General features: G+C 40.1%; 1 protein-coding gene across 5 annotated transcripts in view; it reads left to right on the forward strand.

The window, feature by feature from the left end:
- The window catches only part of WNK1 (WNK lysine deficient protein kinase 1), a 99,022-nt gene that overhangs the window by 58,571 nt on the left and 17,407 nt on the right, over window positions 1–23,044 (forward strand). The window contains exons 9-22 of one of the 5 annotated variants that reach the window (XM_042837623.1): window positions 2,718–3,146; window positions 6,368–6,439; window positions 7,071–7,220; window positions 8,272–8,745; window positions 9,890–10,171; window positions 10,304–10,357; window positions 10,845–10,936; window positions 11,535–11,697; window positions 12,174–12,290; window positions 14,107–14,280; window positions 15,061–15,112; window positions 15,279–15,419; window positions 15,784–17,213; window positions 20,395–20,478. In XM_042837623.1, coding sequence (XP_042693557.1) covers window positions 2,718–3,146; window positions 6,368–6,439; window positions 7,071–7,220; window positions 8,272–8,745; window positions 9,890–10,171; window positions 10,304–10,357; window positions 10,845–10,936; window positions 11,535–11,697; window positions 12,174–12,290; window positions 14,107–14,280; window positions 15,061–15,112; window positions 15,279–15,419; window positions 15,784–17,213; window positions 20,395–20,478 — 3,714 coding nt within the window. The remainder of the gene's footprint in view (window positions 1–2,717; window positions 3,147–6,367; window positions 6,440–7,070; window positions 7,221–8,271; window positions 8,746–9,889; window positions 10,172–10,303; window positions 10,358–10,844; window positions 10,937–11,534; window positions 11,698–12,173; window positions 12,291–14,106; window positions 14,281–15,060; window positions 15,113–15,278; window positions 15,420–15,783; window positions 17,214–20,394; window positions 20,479–23,044) is intronic. The other 4 variants (XM_042837619.1, XM_042837620.1, XM_042837622.1 and 1 more) reach the window with 4 other exon arrangements.

The raw sequence follows: 23,044 nt of genomic DNA on the forward strand, positions 1-23,044 counted from the left end.
GGTTGAATTTTGACCTATGGCCTTCTGTCTCGAGGCAAGATTACAAAATCCTTGATACTTGTATTGGCTCAGTGTCTGGAAAATGCTTGTCTAAGACTAATCTAACTAAACTTTCCATGTATTCAAACAGCTTTTTCCACAACTGTTTTGTAGACTGTGTAATGCTAAAATTTTTTAGGTAACATTTTGGTTGGTAAAGAACCAGCTGAAACCTCTTAGTTCACTTCATTCAGGGAGTTGCCTAAGCAGAGAGCCTGGTTACAGAGAGGCGATAGGTGTAAGAGCACATGCACTCAGTAAACTAAGAATGAATGAAAGGCCATCAATAACTTAAGGTTTTTTATTTGTCACATTATTAAGTGTAGTGAATACACATACTGTGGGCCACATTGGTGGCTCCAAGGAAAACATTCTCTCTTATCTGTTCTGCCTTCCACATGCATCTTAGAAGGGCACTAGGGAACTTCCCTTACTGTTCAGTAACCTAAAACAAACTTGAATCCTCAGAGGTGCACACATCCTATTCTTGGTGTATGTCAACATTCATTCAGCATTCTCATATCTTCTTGCACACATAGTAGTCAGTATTGGGCCTATCATTGTGTGTCTGCATTTCTTTTCTATCATTACAATTTTTGCTGGTTTTGTTTTTAATTTTTTTGAAGTGTTCAATTTTTTAACTTTTGTTTTCCTCCTTTAGCCTCAACGTGGTCGTAGCATGTCAGTTTGTGTTCCCCACCTTCCTGCTCTTCCCTCTATGTCCTGCATCCCTCTCAGTGCTCCTTGCACCCCACCACCAGCGCTGTCTGCACCTCTCTCTCCTTTCTACCTTCGGACTGTCCCTGAAGAAACCTTTGCAGAAAAGCTTTCTAAAGCCTTGGAAAGTGTCCTGCCCATGCACTCTGCCTCTCCACGCAAGCATCGACGCTCCAGCCTGCCCTCCCTCTCTGTCAGTCCTGTATGTGTTACCATTTGCCTCCCAGCACAGTAAGATAAGTTATCATTAAATACATCCTGGGCTTCAGGCATTTATAAATTGAGAAGAGGAAAAGATGATTCTTCCTCATTTCTGGGCTGCTAGCTTGTTTGTTTGTTTTTTCCTGTTACTGTTCATTGACAAGCTGTACACTTAAAAACATGATCAGTGTTTGACCGTGTATTTTGTATTTTAGGAAAGTATAAATGAAAATTATTCAGCTATACCACAGAAGTTAAAGGGAAGACTAGTTCTTTTCCCCTGAAATCAGAAGACTGTTTTTCATTTTCCAACTTCCAAGCATTGAATGTTAATTAAGCCCTGCACAAAACAGCCGACTTTTAAAGCTTAGTTGTTGTGGCTGGTTTTCCGGAAGCTTTGGCTTGCTATGATAGTGATAGTAGAAATTCAGAGTATGAATACTTTTGAGGAGTCTTACATTTTAATCGTGGTTGCCACCTTAGCGGCTGCTGCTTGGTGGGAAGATTTTCATGTGTTTCAAAAGGTCAGATGCATGACAGCTTGCAAGATAGCCTCTTTCAGTTTTTGGCTTTTATTCACGTAAAATAAGCTTTGAGAAACTTTTATCTGCAATTGAAGTATATAGAACTAACTTTCAGAATGTAGTCAGGAGTATTGGAGTAGGACCTTCTTCTTACTATTGGTCAATATGGAAATTTGCTGCTGCTTTTCCGGAAGAAGGGATGGGAAGGAAATGGAACAATGTGCAAAAGGCAATTTGAAAAAGTTGAAAGTAGCTCTTGTCTTCAAGACAGTACATTTGCTGCTGACTCTTACTATTTTTCCTTTAGTGTCAGCAATATTTTCTTTCAGTGTACTGTAGGCAGCGATGAAAAAGATGCAGCATTGCTGAATTGTTTAGTATTCTTATGTAGAACTTTTGTCAGTGAAATTTTGCCTAGAAATCCTAACTAAGATGAGCCTAATCTGTAGTAATACATCATAAAGAGTGGAATCACTTAAAGTTTTTGTTGACAAACCTGTGAACGTATTGTTGTCCAGGAAAAAAAGTGGATTTGCTTCAGTGACTGCTAATTTCTTATGTGAAAAGGGCATGATGCAAATGGATCAAAATGATCAAAAGGGATGACTGAATTTGATGGAATCTGAAGACGCTGCATTTTTATGAGTTTTCTTTTCATTATTTTTTCATGCGTAGGCTGGTATGGTTCAGTCTTGGAAAGCATTTTTGTTTAGCTCTCTGGATACCGTACAGAGCACCTTCCTGACAGGACACCAGCACTGTGTTTTTTACATTAGATAGTATTAAGTTTTCATATCATTTTAATCTTCCAGATGCGAGTTAGAGGCCCTGCGTCGTTACTGCTATCAAGTTCTGATATTTTTATATGCCCATATGGCAGTAACGTCCGGAGTTAGATTGGATTTCAAGCAATGACCGCAGTGAATAGCCCATGACAATAAATTGCATTCCATTGTCAGGAGCAAAACCAATGTTCACATTTACTGAGTGGTTGGAGTTGGACTGGAAAAGCAGCTTTAACACAAGCAAATATTTCCATCTGTAGACATGCCTGCCACGGATGTATTTAATGGATATTTACAACTCATCTAATTTTCCTAAGTATTGTATGTTTTTGACCATGAATTGAGTAGTCATTCTATAAAGTTACTTCACAGAACTGCCTAGTGAACTGTGCATGTTAATGTGCTTTCACTTTTAATGTATGAATTACTTGTCTTGTTCATGTCAATACAGCCTCAGCATCCGCGTGGGGGAACACCAACGTTCCCAGATTCACAGATATTTTTCCCAACCGTTCATGAACGGCCGGTGTCTTTCTCACCACCACCTGTCTGCCCGCCGAAGGTGGCAGTTGCTCAGCGCCGCAAGAGCACTTCATTTTTGGAAGCCCAAACTTGCCACTTCCAACCATTGCTGAAGACTGGCCAGAGTTTAGTTCCACCTGGTGGTAGTCCCACCAATTGGACACCAGAGGCATTGGTTATGCTGGGCACAACATCTCATAGAGTCGCTGGAGAGCCTCTGCATGTGCAAGTTAACCCTGTGTTTGAGCCAGCTCCTGTACACAGTGACTATAGATCTGGACCAACACCTCCAGAGGATGCTCACTACAGAATGCATCCAGAAGCTGTATATTTGGTGGGCATGCACTATCCGTCACAGGTATCGGAGCAGTATGATCAAGTAGCTTATAACTCACACGTGACTGAACAACATTTGAAGCAGGTTTCTGACTCAAAGCATGTGCAAGGTGGTCCTCCACAAAGCTCTGTGTTTGACTATCAATCGGGGCAAGCATTCCTGGCAAGACATGTTCAGAACTTGAGGCTGGATGCTGGGTTGAGTCCCCTATCCAGTCCATTATCCAGTGTTTCAGCTCCTCTGAGTGCAGATCCTGCTCAGATGACGTTCCATCAGGTATTTGTTCCTCATTCTGCCCCAGCTGTGCTCTCTCACAGCGGTGATGGCAGAACAAGCTGTGTTTTTGAGTTCCATGTGCACACACCGAGTTCTGCTCCAGCAGAAGGGGCGGCTTTACCCCAGCGGGTCTACAGAAGTCGCCGGGGCTCAATGGAGACCAGTCAAGAGGAATCCACTCAAGGCATAGGGTTGCATGGTCGGCTTCAGCCCGTGACAGAGGAACGTTATAACTATCTTGGTCCTGATTTAGCAGGTCCCAGAGGGGGTTCTGCCAGTCGGAGCTGGCCAGAAGGAAGCCCAGAATACTCCAGTGATTCCTCACAGCTGACTTCCTCTGACACTGGCGATTTCCAGTCTCCTCCCCCTACAGGGGGACCATCTGCTTTTGGTTCAGACTTCTCATTGCCCATTGTTCAGCTGCCTCAGAAGGTATTGCAAGAGTCGCAGCTCTTCATCTGCTTCCCACAGGGAGCCTCAACTCAGCAGGCCTTGTCCACCTCGCTTTCATCAGGACCACCTGCACACTATCCTCAGGTTACAGGAGAAAATCCTTCCAGAATTTCTCTGCTTTTTGTAAATCATACTTTGCACTTAAAGAGGAGCCTTGCTCTTATTTAGAACCACGTGGAGCAAGTATCTTAGCATTCATGGGGGTGTCTTTACATTAAGTCAGTGGTCTACTAGGATCTCTTTAACTTAACAGGTTACAGTTAAAGGATGAGGCATCAGCAACCCCTCAGTCTATGTTCAGCTTTGGGTGATGTATTGGTACGGCTTTTGTGTTAAGAATAACAAAAGGTCAGTGTTCTTTTGAATCAGATGCTGTTTTGGAAAGAGATAGCTGAAGTACTAAATTGGCTTCTCAACAATGGGTTTAATGAAGTGAATCTTCCACGCAGTTTGTATTGGTCGTGTTACTAACACTTGCTTTGTACTGCTATTCCTGTTCCTCAGCTGTTTGATGAGAATGTTATTTGAAGATTTCTATCAATAATGTTTCATTGGACAACAGGTTAACTCTGTGACTCTTGAAAGCTGAAAGCGATTTTTCTAGGTTTGAGGGAAGGAAGTGGGAAGAGAGAAATTAAGGGCAGTATATATACATGTAAATGGGTTTGGAAGTGCCCTTGCACTAACAAAGAAACCGAGCAAGCTGAGTAGTTAACTAGTGACACAAATGATTCTTAATATAGGCTTTGCTTCCTTATAAGCCTAGAATGTGGTGTCTTTTTTAAAAAGCAAAATCTGAGGCATGGAGTTTAGCTGGAGATATGTTCTGTTGGTGTATGATAAATACCATTGCAGTTTTCATTCTAGTATCCTTCAGTTTGTACACCATGAATGTGAGGTGTACGTGTATATTGTATCTGTGCTTGTATTCTGAAACTCATGAGAAGATGGTTTTCTTTTTTTTTTTTTTTTTTTTTTTTTTTTTTTTTTTGTGAAAAGAGAGGCTTTACTTTAAGTAAACATCTCTTACTCCCTCACTCTTTCTGTTTTTGAAATTAAGAATTCGAATACTCCAGCTATTAAGCTATAAGCAACATTGTTATTCCTCTAGAAGAAAGAGAGCCTTTTTTGCTTTATTGTGGTAAGATCAAGAATTAAATACTTAAATCTTTCCATATAGGATGCTGTTGGTTTTGTTTTGTTTTTTAAGCTGAAACAGCTTAATAACTGATGCAATAAATAGTGATTTCTGTTGTTTAGGAGAACTTGTGGAGTGAAAGTGCAGTGCAGGAAATTTGAAAGTTACTTGGAGATTGTTTCTCCATAAACATCTTTTGCTAAACTTCAGGTGATTTGTGATGGGTGAAAAAGACATCTGGAAATCATAAGAAGGGATTCAGATTATTTTTACAGAATGCAAGCTCCAGAAGCTGTTATCTAATTCATTGGAAGATCGGAATGTGAAGTCTCAAACTGAATCAATACGAAGAGAGATTATTTCAATGGACACATTTGTATTCTAACTAATAAGGGCCTCAAAGCTTCTAAAACAACTAAGAAAAAACAGTTCTTTTAATTGACACTGTTCTTTCCTTAAAATAATACATTTTAGAGAAAATTTTTCCTAATAAGCTTCTGCAAGCAGAATATGCAAACCATTTAGAAATTTTAATAGATATTTCTGATATGATACCTGTGCTCCAGATGTTTCTTATGAAGGCCATTAGTTTACAGGTGGTGCGTGCTGAGGGAGCTTAGTGGAGATCTTTGTCCAACTGTCTCCAAGGTCTAACCAAAGAATGTTGGTCACAAAAACAGTGGTGAAAATCCATTCCATTTTCTTTTGCATCTTTCACATTCATTTGTATGCCACTCATCCTTTTTTTTTTTTTTTTGTTGCTTATTCATTCAGATTTCTGTCTTAGCTAGAACATGGCCCCAGATTCCTCTATATCTATCCTTGGCTGATAGCTGGTCTGGAAATGATTTTTAATTAGGATTTTGATAAGCCTCTCTAAAGAAACAGTTTATATGTATATGTATTGAGTGTTTTGTTATTGGTATGTATATTTTTGATCTTTATAATCAGCTTTATTTTTTTCTAGCTTATTTTATCCTCTTCACTTAACTGTGTTCAGAACACTTGTAAAGGTAAATTTTAATGCCTGTATTTCCAGTTACCATACATACCAAGGCATCCTGTTTTTAACACATCATCAGTAGAGGAAGAAGCTGGTAGGCTGGTCTATCTCATTCTGAGGGGCATTGGGAATGCAAAAACTTTGCTTTTTTGAAGGACTTAAAATGGATTTTGGTGCTTTTCCAGCTTGCACTACTTTGTTCTGGTTTTTGTAGTGGAATTTGGCCAAGTAAACTGCTAGTCTAAAAAGAACGGCTAGAAACGATTAGGAACAGATCATTCCAGGCAGAAATTATTTTAACTGCCTGCTGCAGAGCTGCGTGGTTTTTTATTTTTCTTTTAAAGCTGACCCTTGGTCTTTTTTTTCCTATAGACACAAGTACAAGGCCAGTCAGCCTCAAGTAGTACATCGGTACCGTCTCAGCCTGCCCAACACACTCAGCAGGTAGGATTGTTTTTTAAACTTGGGCGTAAAATATTTTCAGCAGAGAAATTTGATGACTTCTTAAAGAGCAATTACCTTTCCCTGTCCACTCTTCAATCCATAGTTTTGTATAAAAGAGGAATCCTCTGGTTCTCCCATAGTCTAACATGCTACGAGATTACCTTATTGAAATTTATTTTTAGGATCATGTTCATGCTGCTTCTCATGTGACTGTCTTCCTAGACCAACCTAACTTTACATGGGAGGTGCCATTCAAGGAAAGACATGTCAGGATCTGAGAGTTCGATTTCGATTGTGTAGACAGGCAGACCCCGTTCTGATGAGTTCTTCCAATTTGAAATAGTATCTTCTGCAGCGTCCTCTTCTCTTAACTGCCTGAAGTCCCTATGTGGAATCTGTATTCTTGTTCTCACTGTTGAAGCTAAAATCCTGTTGCAGTACTTGGTTCTGATAGTGGAGCTGTGTTAGTAATACTAAGAAGTAATTACTAAAGATTAATTCACTCAGTATGTTCAGAGGATCCACTAATATCACTTAGGAGGGAATAAAAGTCAAAACTTAAATAGATAGGCTTTTAAAACTTCCTCTGTGGGGTGTTAAAAATAGCTTCTGCATCTTTTCCCTACTGTAGAATGCCCAGCAGCCAGCTTCTTCTCAACAACCCGGACAATACCAGCTGCAGCAGCCATCAGTTTCTACTGGTGCCACTCCCACACAAACTGTCTCTCAAGCTCAGACTTCACAGGTTATGCCAATGCCTCAGGCAGCAGCAGGGACACAGGTAAGCCATATTTTTCTTATCAGTACAAGATACCTCACACCTGGCAAATTCAGTATGCTGCTACTTTCACTTTTGTCATCTTTTCTAATGGTTCCAAAACATTCATCCAGATAGTAGTATTCTCAGGATACTGCAACTGTCAATTTTGCTGGAAAATATGTATTGGAAACACTTTCTTTCACACATGGCAGTCATGAGTAATTTGTTTGAGGGAAGGATAGCACTTCCATTCTCTAAGGTCTTTAAACAGTCAAAGTATTGTGAAGCATATTGATGAATGGATTACTATGAATGCGTTTTCAGGAACTTGTCATTTCTCTGCTTCCCATAGAATGTACATCTTCTGCACCATTGTGTGTAAAACACATGTTCACATATTTAGGTAGTGAACCATAAGGACTGCCTTTTCCACTCTTGTCATCTCTCTTATTCAGCTCTTCTCCTTTACTGCCTGATCAAGAAGCTTCTGTTACTGAGTATTACTTCATTTTGGCTCATATCTCTATCTTGAACATGTGAGCCTTGTTTTTGTTTTTGAAATTGTTTTGTTGCTTGTTCATCTTAACTGTCTCTCCAGTTGCATCATTTGCTGGCTTTAATTGACATATCCCCTGCCATTCTCTGAATGCTGGCACAGTGGCTTTTCATTCTCCATTCCTTAGTCCCCATACCCAAAGCTGACAGATTTGTGGAAACATTTGCACTTCTTTCCTGTAAGAAGGCAGGCTTGGCTCTGGGGACAGAATTGAGGGGAATTGGATTCTGTTTGTGTACAAGTCAGTGCTTTAGGGTATTCTGATGTTGCTCTTTCACCCTCTGTGGGGGTCTATTTCAAGAGCCTGTGAAGTCCTTCAAGGGAAGTGTTGCGAAGTGAGGACCTTTTGGAACTCCAGCCAACTTCCCAGCCACTCTGCCAACTGTGCTCCCCACCCACTTTAACAGAGTGCTATAACTTGAATAATTCTTTCTTTGACTAATGCATAAAAATTCTGCTTTCTGCAACCCTGCTTAAAAACCGAAAAATCTATCTCTATTTTCTTTACCTCCCCAGCTTCCTGTTTCCCAACCAGTGTCGATCATCCAAGGCGAACCTCAATTACCTGTTGCAGCACCTTCTCTCCCTCAACCTTCAGTTGCCCCATCAGTCCCTATTGGTTCTCACTTTCTGCCCGTGGGACAACCCTTGCCAACTTCCATTGTCCCCCAGTTCTCAGTCTCTCAGTTGCCCGTCGCAGCTCCTCATGTGTCAGTGGCTCAGCCAGGTTTCCAGTCACTGCCAATTTCAATGGCAGGCGGCATGAATCAGCCATTGCTCACGCTGGCAACATCTGCTGCGGCATCCGCTGTCCCTGTAGGATCAACTGTTGTCCCTAGCCAGCTTCCCACGCTGATGCAGCCTGTGGCTCAGTTGCCCAGCCAGGTTCTCCCGCAGCTCCTGCAGCCGGCTGTCCAGTCCATGGGATTGCCAGTCAGCATTGGACAAGCTGCTGATGCTTCACTTCCTGCTGGAGATGCTCTTTACCAGGTATTGTTGCAAGCCAGCAGAGCTCTTCCCCTCCGACTTTCACCTCTTCCTCTAAGGTACCAGCTCAGAACTGTGTGCCTGGGCCAACTCACTTCTCATAAGAGAGCCACAAGGCCATGGAGATGAATTCTGTTTTGTAGTAAAAGTCCTTTTTAAGGAGGGAGGAGAAAAAGTGTCTTCTAGTCACCTTGTGATTTTTTTTTTTCTCTCATTTGGCAGTGGAGTTTGTCTAAAATGACAAGTGTAGTGCAGGACTTTTGTCAGCTGCTGTGTAAAGGACAATAGCTATGTATCTAAGAGATCTGCCAACTTGAATTAAATTAAAAAAAAAAAAAGTCCCAAAACATTGTGATTTAAAAACTCATATGGGTTGTGTTTGGGAAAGATAATCTGTGGCAGCATATTCAGCAATGTCAGTATTTTATTCCAATTTGGGGAAGGGACGTGGGGAGGTGTGGACTTGGATTTTCTGGAAATAAGTTGGGCAACAAGGATCTTGAACGAGAAGTAAGTATATGATGCAAGTTATGAAATGCTAGACTGATCGGCAAGGACTACTTTGGCTACTTTGTGCAGTCATTGTCATGGCAGTATGAGTAGTGATAAAAATAGTGACTTGGCATATAGTTGTTCTTCTAAAGTAAAGTCACTGAGACAATATAGAGTGCTGCAGAATAGAAACTATGTAGGAATTCATGCTTTTTGGTTCCCGGGTCGGTTCATCGTGAGAGGACAGTAGACATGCAAGGTATTTACTCGTCTTGAGAATCAGCAACAGATATATAACATGTTCTGAGCAGTTCAGCATAAAAATCCTTCAAACTCATTTCAAGCCACAGGTCTTAAAATATTAAGTCCAATAGGTAACTTGGGAGAGTTGGGAGGTGAAAATTGTTTTGCCTAAGGCTTGAAATTTTGAACGGAAATTTGCTTGTTGAAGCATAGTGACTTGCAAGCTGAGCTTTGGCTTCTTAAACAGCTATTCTGTGTGAAGATGGTCTTCAGAAGCACTTGAATAAGTACAGAAGGGAAAGGAAAGCAGTTTGAAGTTTCCCCTGAAACGGATATATGTATTTTTTTGTTTTGTTTTGTTTTCTTATCAGCTCTGGCATTCACTAACTTGACTCCCTCGTTTCTGTTACAGGGCTTCCCATCTCGGCTACCACCTCAGTACCCAGGGGACTCAAGTGTTGCACCTTCCTCTGCTGTGGCTTCTGTTAGCATTCCTTCTGCCATACTGTCCCCTCCCCTACCCACAGATGTAATGACTCAGCCAGGCTATATTGCTCCTGTTGTGCAGCCGTATGTGGAGCAGAACGTTTTAGTTCCTATGGGCAGCGTAGGAGGACAGGTTCAAGTGCCCCAGCCTACAGTGAGTTTAGCACAACAGGCCTCATCAGCCTCCTCGCAGCAGGCAGTTGTGGAGGTAACTATGTTGAACATAACAATGCATTTAGAGTCTTCAGATTATACAACAGTGAATGTGTGTGGGGAACTAATCCCTTCCATGCTTGTCTTCAGATGGAAATTAATGTTTCAAATAACCTTTTTCTTACAGCAGAATGTCATGCCAATGTGGGGACCTTGTTGCCACTGGCTGTTCTGTTGGGAAGTGAGTGTACCTCTTACAGGCAAAAAACCTGTTAACACTTCACTTCTTGCTAGTACTGTAGAATATTTTGCCGTATCAATGAAAAACTGCTACCGATAGCCTTTGAGATTCTCTCATTTTGCCCATTCCCTGCAGCACTGATGTTGCTAGGGAGAATTTGAATTGTCTTTGTGTTCTGCATTGGCTTGCCTTTTGCACATTCTGTTAGTAAGACTGTGGCTGCATGGCAAACTGTAGCAACGTGCATCTGTAGAAGGATGGCTGATTTTCTGCCCCACCCCTCCTCAGGATGATTATTTGCTTCACTGCAGTTTGCTTTTGAGCCTTGTAAATTAAAGCTCTCTAGATGCTAGCTAGCTGTTCAAAGTTCTAAAAAAGTAGTGCTTTTAGCTTTATAACTGATTTGAGTGAAATGATTGAAGACTAATGGGTGATTTCGAAAGGAATGGAGTTATTTAGAGTTCTTGATGTAGGTTTCTGTCCATAGGGTACTCAAGGGGCCTCACAGACTGCTCCTTCAGAGTCTCTGCCATCAACGCAGCCTGCTCAGTCTACCCCTTTGGCTTCCTCTATGGATAGGTAAGCATGGTTTTCTTCTCACCAATCTACCAATCCGAATTTTAATTTCATGCAATAGACATAAAACTGTTAGAGAGTGTTCAAAGGACTGCTGTGGAAATGGAGATGGGTCTGGAGGGAAAGACACGTGAGGAACAGCAAGTTGGTTTTCTCAGCCTGGAAAAGAGGCTCATGGTGGCTGCAGCTTCTCACAGGGAATAGAGGGGCAGTACTTAGCTCTGCCCTCTGGTGACAGCAGTAGGACCCAAGGGAATGGCATGGAGCTGTGTCAGGGGAGGAGCAGGTTGGGTGTTAGGAAAAGGTTCTTCACTAGAGGGCAGTGGGCATGGAATGGGTTGCGCAGGGCAGAGGGCACGGCCCCAAGTGCTGGAGTTCAAGAAGCTTTTGGACACTGCTCTCAGACATAGAGTTTGGATTTTGGGTGGTGCTCTGTGCTCTCTTCCAACTCAGAATGTTCAGTGTTTATTCTTCTCCCGTACTCTGTGATGAACAAGCATCCACTCCTATCCTGAAGAGAATGGTATCGGTAGGGCAAAACCATATTGTTGCTGATATAGAGTGCATGAGTACTAATATAAAGTTTTGTTTTCATTTTTAGTGCACATTCTGATGTTGCTTCAGGAATGAGTGATGGCAATGAGAATGTTCCAGCTTCTAGTGGGAGGCATGAAGGGAGGACTACCAAGCGTCATATGCGGAGGTCTGTCCGCAGTCGCTCTCGCCATGAGAAGACTGCTAGGCCGAAACTGAGAATTCTAAATGTGAGTGGTTTTGTTTTGTTTTAATTTTGAAGTGACTGTTTAATACTGTTGCCACTTTGAGCACGCAGTCTGTCCACTGTATTTCTTCTGCTTCTCGTGTTAGTGTTCCAAAAGTCATAGTTAAGAGTTTTTCAGAATATTTCAGATGGCAGAATTAGTTTGCGTGGCCTCCAGTGTTTACACATACTATTTCTGAATGTTTGCTTTAATCTTATTAGTAAGGCTAAGCTAGTGACATATAAGTTAGAAAGGAACAAGGGAGCATTTGGAGCCCTAGAGAAAGGTGAGGGCAAGGTAAGCTTGGTCTTATGAGTCATTGGCAAATCCTCAGAAAATGTTGCTGTACTGTTTATTAGTTCAGAAAAAGAGAATGTGTTTGTCTTAGAGCAGTACTGTTGGTCTTTCTCTGTGGACTTTGAAGTACAAACATTACATTTTTATGCTTTTAATTTGAACCATTATTTTTTTTGCTTTAGGTTTCAAATAAAGGTGACCGGGTAGTGGAATGCCAGCTAGAGACACACAATCGGAAAATGGTTACTTTCAAATTTGATTTGGATGGTGACAACCCTGAGGAAATAGCATCAATTATGGTAAGATGGATTTCAGAGGTGGAAAATTGAATCTGGTCTTAATCACTTAATCTGGTAGTAATATAAGTAGTCTTATTTTCTCACTTGCTTTCTTTTGTGTAGCATGGCCTGCCTCCTTTTTTTCTGCACTCACTTAATAGGTACGTAAGCGCAGCTAGAGACTGTCTGCGCAGAGTATTATACAAAATTGACACTTAATATTACATGCTCAGTTCACAGGGAACACCCGAGTCAATTTTTTTATCCTAAAATGTCTTTTTTATCAATTGTATCTACTTTTGTTTTTTCACAGTCTATATTTTGGAAAAACTGCAGACAACTTTCTGAAAGCACCAACTTAAATAGTTGTTTTTTTTTTTTTTTTATTTTTTTAAAGACCAAAACATTGTTAAGTCTTTACAATTCTGCTTAAGCATTGAGATTTTGCTGCTGTTCTCAACTGAAACAGCAAGATTTTCCTTTCCAAGGGAACTTCTTTCTGATTTCTGGAGATCAGGAATGACTGCTGCTTTTGACTAAATTGGTCAATGCATCTCAAAGGAAAACAAACAAAGCAACCTCTCCGTTCAACAGATAGTGGTCAGGAAACAGAAGACAACTTGTCATTTACAGATATGTTTAAATGCAAGTACCATGAAGTGTGGAATAGAACCTCCCACCTCTTTTTTTTTTTTTTTTTAAATTTAAAATTATATTCCTGAGCTGGTACAATTTGAGCAAAAATGAGATCACTTTGGTATTGCTGAAGTGGAGTGGGAAGTGGGTTGGAAGTTCATCCTGGCACAAAGCACTATCTTTCCCCCAACTTGGGCACCTGTGTGGTGGTATTTATCTTTTAACTTGGAGAGACAGCAGAATAATGGCTGGATTCATATTTTTTCAGAAATAATCAAATTAGTAACACAGGAAGACTTTTCCACAGAAGAAGAAGAATTTGGTTCTTGGCTATGTACGTGTATTGACATGTCAAATAAATGAAGTGTCACAGAAAGTATAGATCTTACATTTCCTCATATGTAAAATGATCCTATGGAGGAATAAAACAGTATATTTGATAAAAGAACAGACGGTTGATGAGGAGTGCAAACAAAATAAGTGATCTGTGCTTTCACAGTGCAAGCAAATCATTTGAAGTACGCAACCAAACGTAGACAACTTAATCTAGAACTTTATGCCCGTCAGGAGACGTAATTTTCTCCTGGGCTAGGCTGACAAACTAGGAACTGTTGTATAAATACCGAGTGTATTTGTTTAAGCTTATTTATTCCAATGTAAACAGCAGGATGTATTTTTATAAAGCAATACAGTATATTGAAACTAAATAGGCTGAACACACTTTCTCTTAACATAATTCTTGTGTTTACGTACTGCAGCAGCCAGACTTCTGGAAACTAGTGATGTATAGCCTCCATAGGGTAGAAGTTCAGTATGATGTAGAAATAGAGTAGCACAGAATTTATCTTGCGATATAAAATTTTTGATTTTTTTACATTTACATCTTTCTTTAAATATGGTAGTAAATGAAGTTGCAAATTTTGAGTTTCACTGGGAAAGTCTGAAATATCAATCTGATGAAAATGACACAGAATGTTGTTCCACTGCAAAGAGCAAAGTAGGACAAATATTTCAGTGCTGGAGACAATTTCAGAAGCAAATGTTTTTTCTCCAGGATGTCATGAACTTTATCTTATGCATAAGAACAGTGGAAGGAGGACAAACACAAACATAAGCTATATTATGGTTACTCAGTATTCAATACATAGTTCTGAAATATTTCATATCAATTAAAAATCTTACTGCTCTGTTCTCTTCACAGGTGCAGAATGAGTTTATTTTAGCAACTGAGAGAGACTCATTCGTGGAACAGGTACGAGAGATCATTGAGAAAGCAGATGAAATGCTGAGTGAGGATGTAAGTGTGGAGCCAGAAGGTGATCAGGGTTTGGAGAGTATGCAGACAAAAGACGATGGCTTCGTTCCAGGGTCACAGGTATGTAGAAGATGAATGGCCTTAGCTAATCATTTTTTCAGTTTTGGGTGTTATGGTTTTGCGTAGTGCTAGCAAGAAACTGAAATCTTTCATGAGAATAGCAAAGCTTAAAAACAAAATTAACAGGCAAAGCTTCAGATCAGATTGAAAACAAAAAAATCATTTAGAAAACTAAATAACAAAAAGCCATTGTTTTTTGTCATGTTCTGGCACTTTTAAAGCTGCTGAATCTCATAATAGAGTACTAGACAGATGTTCATAAATGCTGGGGCTTCCTGGGTTTGAAGTTGTGAGGCAGGATGCTAAAATCCCTAATCCTTTGTTATTCACTAAATCCCAAGAGTCTGGACTCCAGGCCCTCTACTCAGTGAGCAACTAGGATTGGATGCATCAGTTAGAAAACAAAGGTTTTCAAGCTGATTGCTGGGAATCATAAGGGGTGACATTTCCAGAATCTCTGCCTTATTTCTATCAAAAACTACTCCAAAACATCCATCCTCCGTTTACTTATCTGTGGGAAATTCATTTAAGGAAATGGGCTGGAGTGTTTAAAAAGAAGATGCTTAGATCCATTTGTTACACTGATGGTCACTGAACTGGTTATCTATAAAACGCTATAGCTGACAGTTACCTAGGCAGAATTTCACTGCTTTGATAATGGTGCTTGAGTCCATGGCACTGCTTAACTTAAATGCCCACATTTCAGTAAGCTAGCGTTTTAATACTATCGTGTGGGTTTCTGTTTCAGAATAGAACTTTAAATTTTATCTTACTTTACAGAAATTAGAGTTCAAACAGCCAGATCCTACATCTTCCATGCCACAAAGAATAGGTAAGTCTTTTGTGATTTTGTTTTTTTCAACAGTTACCTTTTTCGATTTCAGCGGATGGGTGCTGCCAGGTTTTTATTTTATATGATGGAGTTCACATTCCATATTGCAGGTTATGTATTTTGTTGCAGCTACATATCACTAAATATCCAACTTCTTTCTGTTTAGGGGTTCCTCCTAGCTCCTTTACCCAGGTTGTCCATTCTGCGGGAAGACGGTTCATTGTCAGCCCTGTCCCTGAAAGTCGGTTAAAAGAACAGGGCTTTTTCACCTCTCCTGTTCCCGGGGGAAAAGAAACTTCAGATGTTGGTAAGTTATCTAAACTCTTAAATTCTGAAGGCTAAGAAATGCTATTCAAAACTGAAGTTAGTTTACCAAACTGACAAGCTCCTTAGCACCCCTTAAGTATCTGGAAGTAGAGAAGTGACTGTGCTGATAAGAAGTGATGATAATCTGGCTGATACTGTGTAGAATACTTGCAGGAAAAAATGTCCTGCCTGCAAAAGTCTTGAAACCTTTATTCCACATTTTCAATGTGTGCCTGGATTTATCTTTTTTTTATTTTTATTTTTTTAAATTATGCTAGGAAGTTAACTTTGTCTAAGTTTATCGATAGGAGGTAGTACTGTAATGAACTTTCCAAGATGGACTGATATTTTTTGTGTTCTTTCAGTTGCTGCATCTCCACTACATGGTCCTGGAATGAATCTCTCCCACTCTGCATCATCGCTGAGCTTACAACAAGCTTTCTCTGAGATTGGGCATGGTCAAATGACAGAAGGACCTAGTACAGCTCCTCCAGTGTTTAATCAAACAATACCACCATTTCCACCTGTGCTTTCTACCATGGCAGGCAGTGGTGCACCTCCTGCATCTGTAGCTGCTCCTTCAATATCTGTTCCTTCTAGCACAGGTGTTTCTCTTCCAAGTTCTGTTACTTTGCCTTCAGAAAATGCAGCTGTTGGAGTTGCACTAAGTGCAAGTGTGCCAAGTTCTGTTTCTCCACCTCCGGCCTCACAGTCCGGACAGCAGCTGTCTGGTGGTGTGGCTTCCAGTGTGAGCGCCCCTGCTTCTTTCTCCTTAACTATCACATCCCAGCCTGCTCAGCCAGTAACTGGAGACATTACCCCTAGCATCAGCACACCAGCTTCTTTGGCACTATCTGCTACCCAGGTTCCTGGTGTCACTGGTCTTGGTGTCGTTGCACCAGCTGTGACATCTCAATCTACTCCTCAAATTGTAAGTAGTTTGACAGCACCGCAGACATCTGTTGCCCTGTCTCAGGCTCAGAATGTGTCTTTGCAGCTTCCTCAGCTTACCAGTAGTGGCTCTGTCTCCAGTCTGGCAGAAACAACAGTTGTAAGTGCTCCACAATCACTACCTGAGAGTGGGCAGTCCGCAGATAAATCACAGCCCTCCAGTGCAGCTGGCTTATCGCTACCAATCTCTGCACCTTTATCATCCTCTGTAGCAACAAGTTTATGTGGTTCGGTCACTCAGCCAGTGATACATCCCTTACTCATCCCATCAGCAGTTACATCAACACCTGTCCTATCCCAGATTCCAGGTGCAACACCTGTGTTGCCCCAGGTTCCCCTACCTGGTGTCTTACCACAGCCAGTTACTAATTTGCCTGCAGTACAGCAAACATTGATACACAGCCAGCCCCAGCCAGCTCCATTACCCAATCAACCTCATATTCACTGTCTGGAGGCTGACGCTGATGCTCAGTCCAAAGCACCTGGTATTGATGATATAAAGACCCTGGAAGAAAAGCTACGGTCTCTCTTCAGTGAACATGGTAACGTGGGAGCAGCACATCCATCAGTATCTCTGGAGACGTCACTGATCATGGAAACTACTGTTATTCCTGGGATCCCAACCACTGTTCTTGCACCAACTAAACCCCTGACATCCGTTAGCACTTGTATACCTCCGAGCAGTTTGCCTCTTGGACCAGCTGGCTTGCCAGTGCTGACACCAGTCGCCACGCCTGGGCAAGTGATCACCCCAGTAAGCTATATTTCAGCACCAAGCAGTGTTGCAACAGCGGTAGTGAAACCAGGGACCTCTCCCTCGAAGCCTCCTCTTAGCAGGGTACCGGTAAGAAATGCAATGTTTATGTGGATATTCAATCGTCTTATAGAATATAAGTCAGTAGACTTCTTGAACAGAATCTATTTTTTAAAGCAGAAATATTCAGGTAAAGGTGTCTTTGGTTATAATATTGGAAGGAAGCGTTTATCTTCTGGGTGTTTTCATTTTTTTTTTCTTTTTTTTCAAGAGGGTTTTTCTTTGGTCCATACTGAAATGAACATCCAATTCTATACTGTGTGTCTGAGAACTCTCTAGTGTCGCTGTTCCTTTTTCGTACTCCTAAACTACAAAGAGTGAAGCAACTGTGGCTTGTCTTAGTGTTTTTTAAAATAGAAGTTTGGGAGCCTTGCTTGAAATAGCCTTTTATCCATAATTGTTAAAATGAGCCAGGATCATTTTATGTTTCACAAACTAGTCTTGATTGCAGTTTGGCTTTTTATCATTAGCCCTTTCCTTGACAGTAGGGATGAACTAAACTGAATTTTTTAAGAATCCTTCAGATTACATGGTGTCTCTGTTCAGAGAAGCAAGGCAAATGGGGAAAAATAAAAATTAAGGTTTCTTACCTTGCGCAAGGGTGAATAAATTAAGAATTTCCAAGAATCAGAACTCTACCATGTGCCTCCATGAGCCAGACTAACATTATTACTTTCCCAGTCCTTTTCCCAAAAGCGAAGAGATAGATGGGGTATAACTATGGTACCATTCCTGTGTGTAGATATTTTTCTTAAATCAAACCAGGTATGATCAGCACGAGAACGGATAGAATATTTTAATCAATTTGACATACAATGAGGAGGTTACAGCTAATTGGAAAAACGTGCTAGAGTAACGTGAAGCTTGAGGCCTGAGGGAATGTCATAACTGTTATAGCAATAACTTTTGAGGATTTCCACAGCCTCTGCAGATTTCTCCTTATTTCACTTGTTCTTATAGTTTTCTAGGAATTCCTTCCCATTTGTTTTGTTCTCAGCTATGCTATTCACAGCTGTATTCATATTGTTTCCCTGCTTTGAGTTTTCTTCGCTGAAAGTCAAGTAAAACATACTGATGCTACTGAGGGTATAAATCTATCTCTCATGTGTTATGCATTGACTTCTAAATCCACCTCTAACAGGACCACATTGAAGTAAAGTTAATGGGGAAGAAAAAGATGGAGAGGTAAAGGGAATGAATGCAGCAAAGATTCTGGAGATTCTTTACTGTTGTTTTTTTTTTTTTTTTCATTCAAACACCCAGCAGATATTGTAAATGATATTTTTTCCTCTCACATAGTGCGCAGCACTAGAATTGTAAGTAATTCAACAACTTGGACTCAGCAGTTACTTTTTGAGCCCAGTGAGGCACTTCTTTCCATTTTAGATTGTATTCAGTTGCAAAGTAGACAATTTCTGCCACTTCAGCAGGAAAGTGTGTCAAGGAAGCTGGGGAAGAAACTTAGATGCAGGGCCATTCGTTTATATTGAAATAGAGCTGAGAATTAAAGAAGGATCAGAAAATTGTAAAAACTAGCTAATGATTTAGGAATAATTGGAGCAGGTAGAAACTTGCAAAGTGGAAACCTATAATTACAAGTGCTTGGATTTAAATGGAATAAATGTTCGGGATTTTTGCTGTCTGTTGTAGGGAAAAATATCTCCTCTTTGAATTCTTCGCTTCTAAATTCTTCTGTGTTTTTTCAAATTTCATTTTCACTTTGTGTCATTTTTGAGCTTCTAGAGTTTAATGCTTTATTTTTCTGGGGTTTACTACACTGTAGGAGAAGGAGGTGTTTTGTTTGCAGTCAACTTGTTAACCTGAACACTTTTGACTTGTATTATGAATGTATTTAAAGTGTATTTTGCCTCTTATTTATAAACTAAAGGATGAATTTACCACAGCTTAGTGAGTCACCATGCATCAGAACCAGTAATGTCCGTGTATATGATCTCAGCACACAGAAAAACTGCTGTAATGCAACTTGGCTTAGTTCCTGCCACAACATTTTGGGAACAAGAGATAATTGTGTCCAGTATCTTCACTGGTCAGTTATTACTGCAATCTGAACTATTAGTTAAGCTGTGATAACATTGATAGAACTGGTTCTGCTTGTTGAAGACCACAGTAGGATTTTGGGCCAGTTACACACATCCAATGGTGTTCACTGTCATAAAGGGAAGCCAGGTGACTAATGCTGTAACTCATAGGACTGTCCTATGTTTCTGAAACTTCAGGAGTTGTGGTCAAGCCTCAAGGTTACAGCTGAGAATAAGACTTGCAAATTGTGTAATGGGTCACTTAATTCCTAGGAGTTCCCACTTCCCTAACAATGGAAATAACTAACTGGAATGTACTGTCTGACCTTGCTGGGAGGCTTTGATCCCTCATTCTAACCTTTCCAGTTTCTCTAACTCCTACCACATAACCTGGATGACCTGCCCCTATCTGATTGCATGGCCTAGTCATCTTCTGTGGGTGCACAACACCCTTCAGGTTAATTTAAAAAAACAAACGAAAAAAAAACCAACAATGAAAAAAAACCAAAACAGCTCTGGAAATTGGTGTAAGAAGTTGATAAATACACTTTTCAACAAGTGGAGACATCCTCAGGCATGACTTTCTCTGTTCAAGTAATTGCTTGGAGCTGTTTGCCAGAGGCACATGGCCTGGTGTTGTTAATGAGCCATTAAAATAGATTTGTTGTGAGGAGGTTGAGTGCACTCTTGCACTTTTTAATAAATGAAGCCTCTTGGAAATTTAGCTTTTTTTTTTTTTTTAAAAAAATTATTTAAGAAATATTGCTGTGGCATTTCTTGCAGACTTGAAAAGAAAGTAACTGAGTTGCTATGCTCATAGACAGAGCAGCTTCCTTATAATGGAAATTGTGACTACTCAATCTGGATCTGAACAATACAAGCAAAAAACCAAACAACTAAAACAAAAGAAGTAAAACAAAGACAACCAACCAACCAAAAATAAAAAAAAAAAAAAAGCCCCCACAGAACAGCAACAAAACAACTGACAAACAGCCACCTACTTTCATTGTTGCTGAACTCCACAAAGATTCTCTGCTGACCTTCCAGGAAGGAAGTCTCCACAGAAAAACACAGAGGCCTGTGTCATAGGGCATGATTGACCGTAGCTTGGTATCTGATCCTTCGGTTGTTCTGTGTCTGATGGACTCGCGTTTCCTCTTGGTTATCCATAGGTGCTACCAGTAGGTTCTGAACTTCCAGCTGGCACTCCGTCCAGTGAGCCGCTGCCACCTTTTCCAGGACCTTCACTAACTCAGGTGCTACACGAGTCAGCAGATTTTATCTGCCTCTTTTTCTTTCAAAGGGCATGTTTCGATTAAACTCTCCATTGCATGTTATTAATGTCTGTTTTTCTTGTCTTTTGGCATAGTAACCCCTTGTGTGTAAACGTAGCAGTGGGCAGAGTTGCTTCAGCACTGTAGATTTAGCTTGTCCTTTGGGCTGCTCTACTCAATGTCTGAAATACAGGAACAGTAATTCAGGCTTGAAGTTATTCAGTATTTCAATCTGAACAGTAGAGGTTTTTGTAAAAATGTAACACAGGTGAGTTTTCTTCATACAGTGAAAAGTTACAGGAGCAAAGTAGCTCTTCATCGAAGCTGTACGTACCACAATTAATTGTTAACATTAATACAGATCTACTGGTTTTCAGAGTTCTTGGTTAAGTTTTTTCCTGTGGTTACTACGAGACTCTAATTTCAACAGATTTTCAGTTTTGTAAAAGGTCTGTGATGCTCCTAATCCTAAACAGGAGTTGAAATATAACAGTGGCTTCACCTTGTTCAATTTCTGTTGTGTGTGCAGCAGTTAGCTTGCATGTTCTATATGTGAGTTGGACAGGTGATCAGTTCAAGATCATAGAGGTTAAAACTGCCTTCACTTCGATTTTTTTTAAGAAACAGAGCAAATGTAGAAGAAAAATGAGACGAAATTGTTTTATGGATCTTCTAAAGCTATGCAGTGAAATGTAAGATGGAAACATTATGGTTCAATATACCAAGAACAGCTGAAAAAATAACTAGGCAAAACCCATGAGATTTTGAGATGGAAGTATGGTGCTCTGAAGGAATTATATTAGATACATAAAGATATATTATATCTTTAGAATAATAAAATGTCCTTGGGATAGAATTGGCCTTAGTTTTTTTTTTTATTCAAACCTGTATAGACATTATGGTTGAAAAGGTGCCTACATGAGGCTCAGAGTAATTTTCTTGTAAAAGTGGCACTACCTGTGTATGTGTACTTTTCATAATATTCACCTCTTCCATCTGTGGCTTTGGTCTGCGGAAAATACTCTTGGAATACATCTAAATCTGCATTTTTACTGTCTTTTCGTAGAAAGGAATTATTCATTTAAGACTTAACTATAATTTTAAAGCACTGCCAATATAATAGCTACAGTACGAAGACTTGTACTAACTAGCTTCCTGGCTGGACTTCTTTTGGATTTCTGACCACAGAATTTTAGTGCTGACTGTGAGCTAACCTTGATAAAGTTCTGCTTCTTGGCACTCTGGTAACAGTCTCGCTCTCATCTCTTGAAACAGTGCTCTTGAATTCAAGTTTCACTTATGGAAGTGCTGACATTTAAAATGACCTGTAAAAGGTCGTTTTATTCTTTGCAAGCTGTTCCTTTGTTGGGCTTTACAATAGCCTGTGAGAACTTTTCAGTCTGAAAGGATTTAAATTGACTGTTACACAAAGGGATAATGGAAGAAAATTGTAAATAATTTAAACTCTGCTAAGGCAAGTTTGCTTAATGAGCTGTCATGAGTTCCATTAATTCTACAGCTAAAACTGTAAAAACAGAATTATATATATTTGGATACTAATCTTCAAAGATTCTTTTTGAGCAGGATTTCCTTTTGTCTCTCAAATGGGAGGAATGTAGTAATACCTGGTTCCAAAGGCATGAAAGGAGTTGAGCAGCAAGGCGTGGTAGCAGCTTTTATTTTGGTTATGGCATTAATAGACCCTTTTTCCATTTTACAGTTTTTTATCCTCCAACACTGTCTGAGCAGAAGCTGCGTTTATTCAGTGATTTCTCTGGGTACCCCAATAGATGTCATTTTTCTAGGGAATCTCTCAGACAAGTTTGCATAGGATCTAGAATAGAGGTTAGAATGGAAACAGTCTAATAAGCCAGAATTACAAGATGCTGAAAGTTGGCATCTTGTCTTGACTGTTCTTATTCTACTACCTTCTTAGTCCTCGTAATGGAGCAAATGCAAGTTAGTAATAGTAATACATCCAGGCTCAGTCAGCGAGTCCTTGCAGATGGCCTTTGTATTCAGAGCTGCTCCTAGGTTTTCTTTTTTCTAAGAAGTATGTTTAAATCTTTGAAAGTGATAAGAATACATCCATTATTTAGGAAGTATTATGTGGTGTGAAAAGGCAGAAATTTGTGCTCTGCATGCGCAAAAACGGAGTTGGGGTGTTGCTCATTAATTGTATCATGGAAAGGAGAGTGCCACTGTATTTGCTTTTACTTGCTGCTTTCTGGTAGGCTGAACATGATTCATTAGGAATGGGTATGTTCTGGCTCCAAACTGAGCAAGAAGCTAGTTGTCTTATATGGAGTTGTGAGATAGTGTTAACAAGCAGAATCTTTTCCTCCAGCTGCTGGAACCTGTAGTCTTTTTTTGATACTGTTCAGCCGGTTCTTTTGAAATATGATTTTCTGAAAGAGGGGGGAGATGCCAATTTGGTGATAATTCATCTGTATTCACCAACAGTGGTAGCAAATGGATCTGGAAACAATTAAAATGAGTCACATTAAGTTCGTACTAGTTCAGGTCATCGCTTAGAACCAGTTATCTT

This window comes from Centrocercus urophasianus, unplaced genomic scaffold, assembly GCF_019232065.1.
Source record: "Centrocercus urophasianus isolate 14NV4802_14NV808 unplaced genomic scaffold, USGS_Curo_1.0 seq_73, whole genome shotgun sequence".
Lineage (NCBI taxonomy): Eukaryota > Metazoa > Chordata > Aves > Galliformes > Phasianidae > Centrocercus > Centrocercus urophasianus.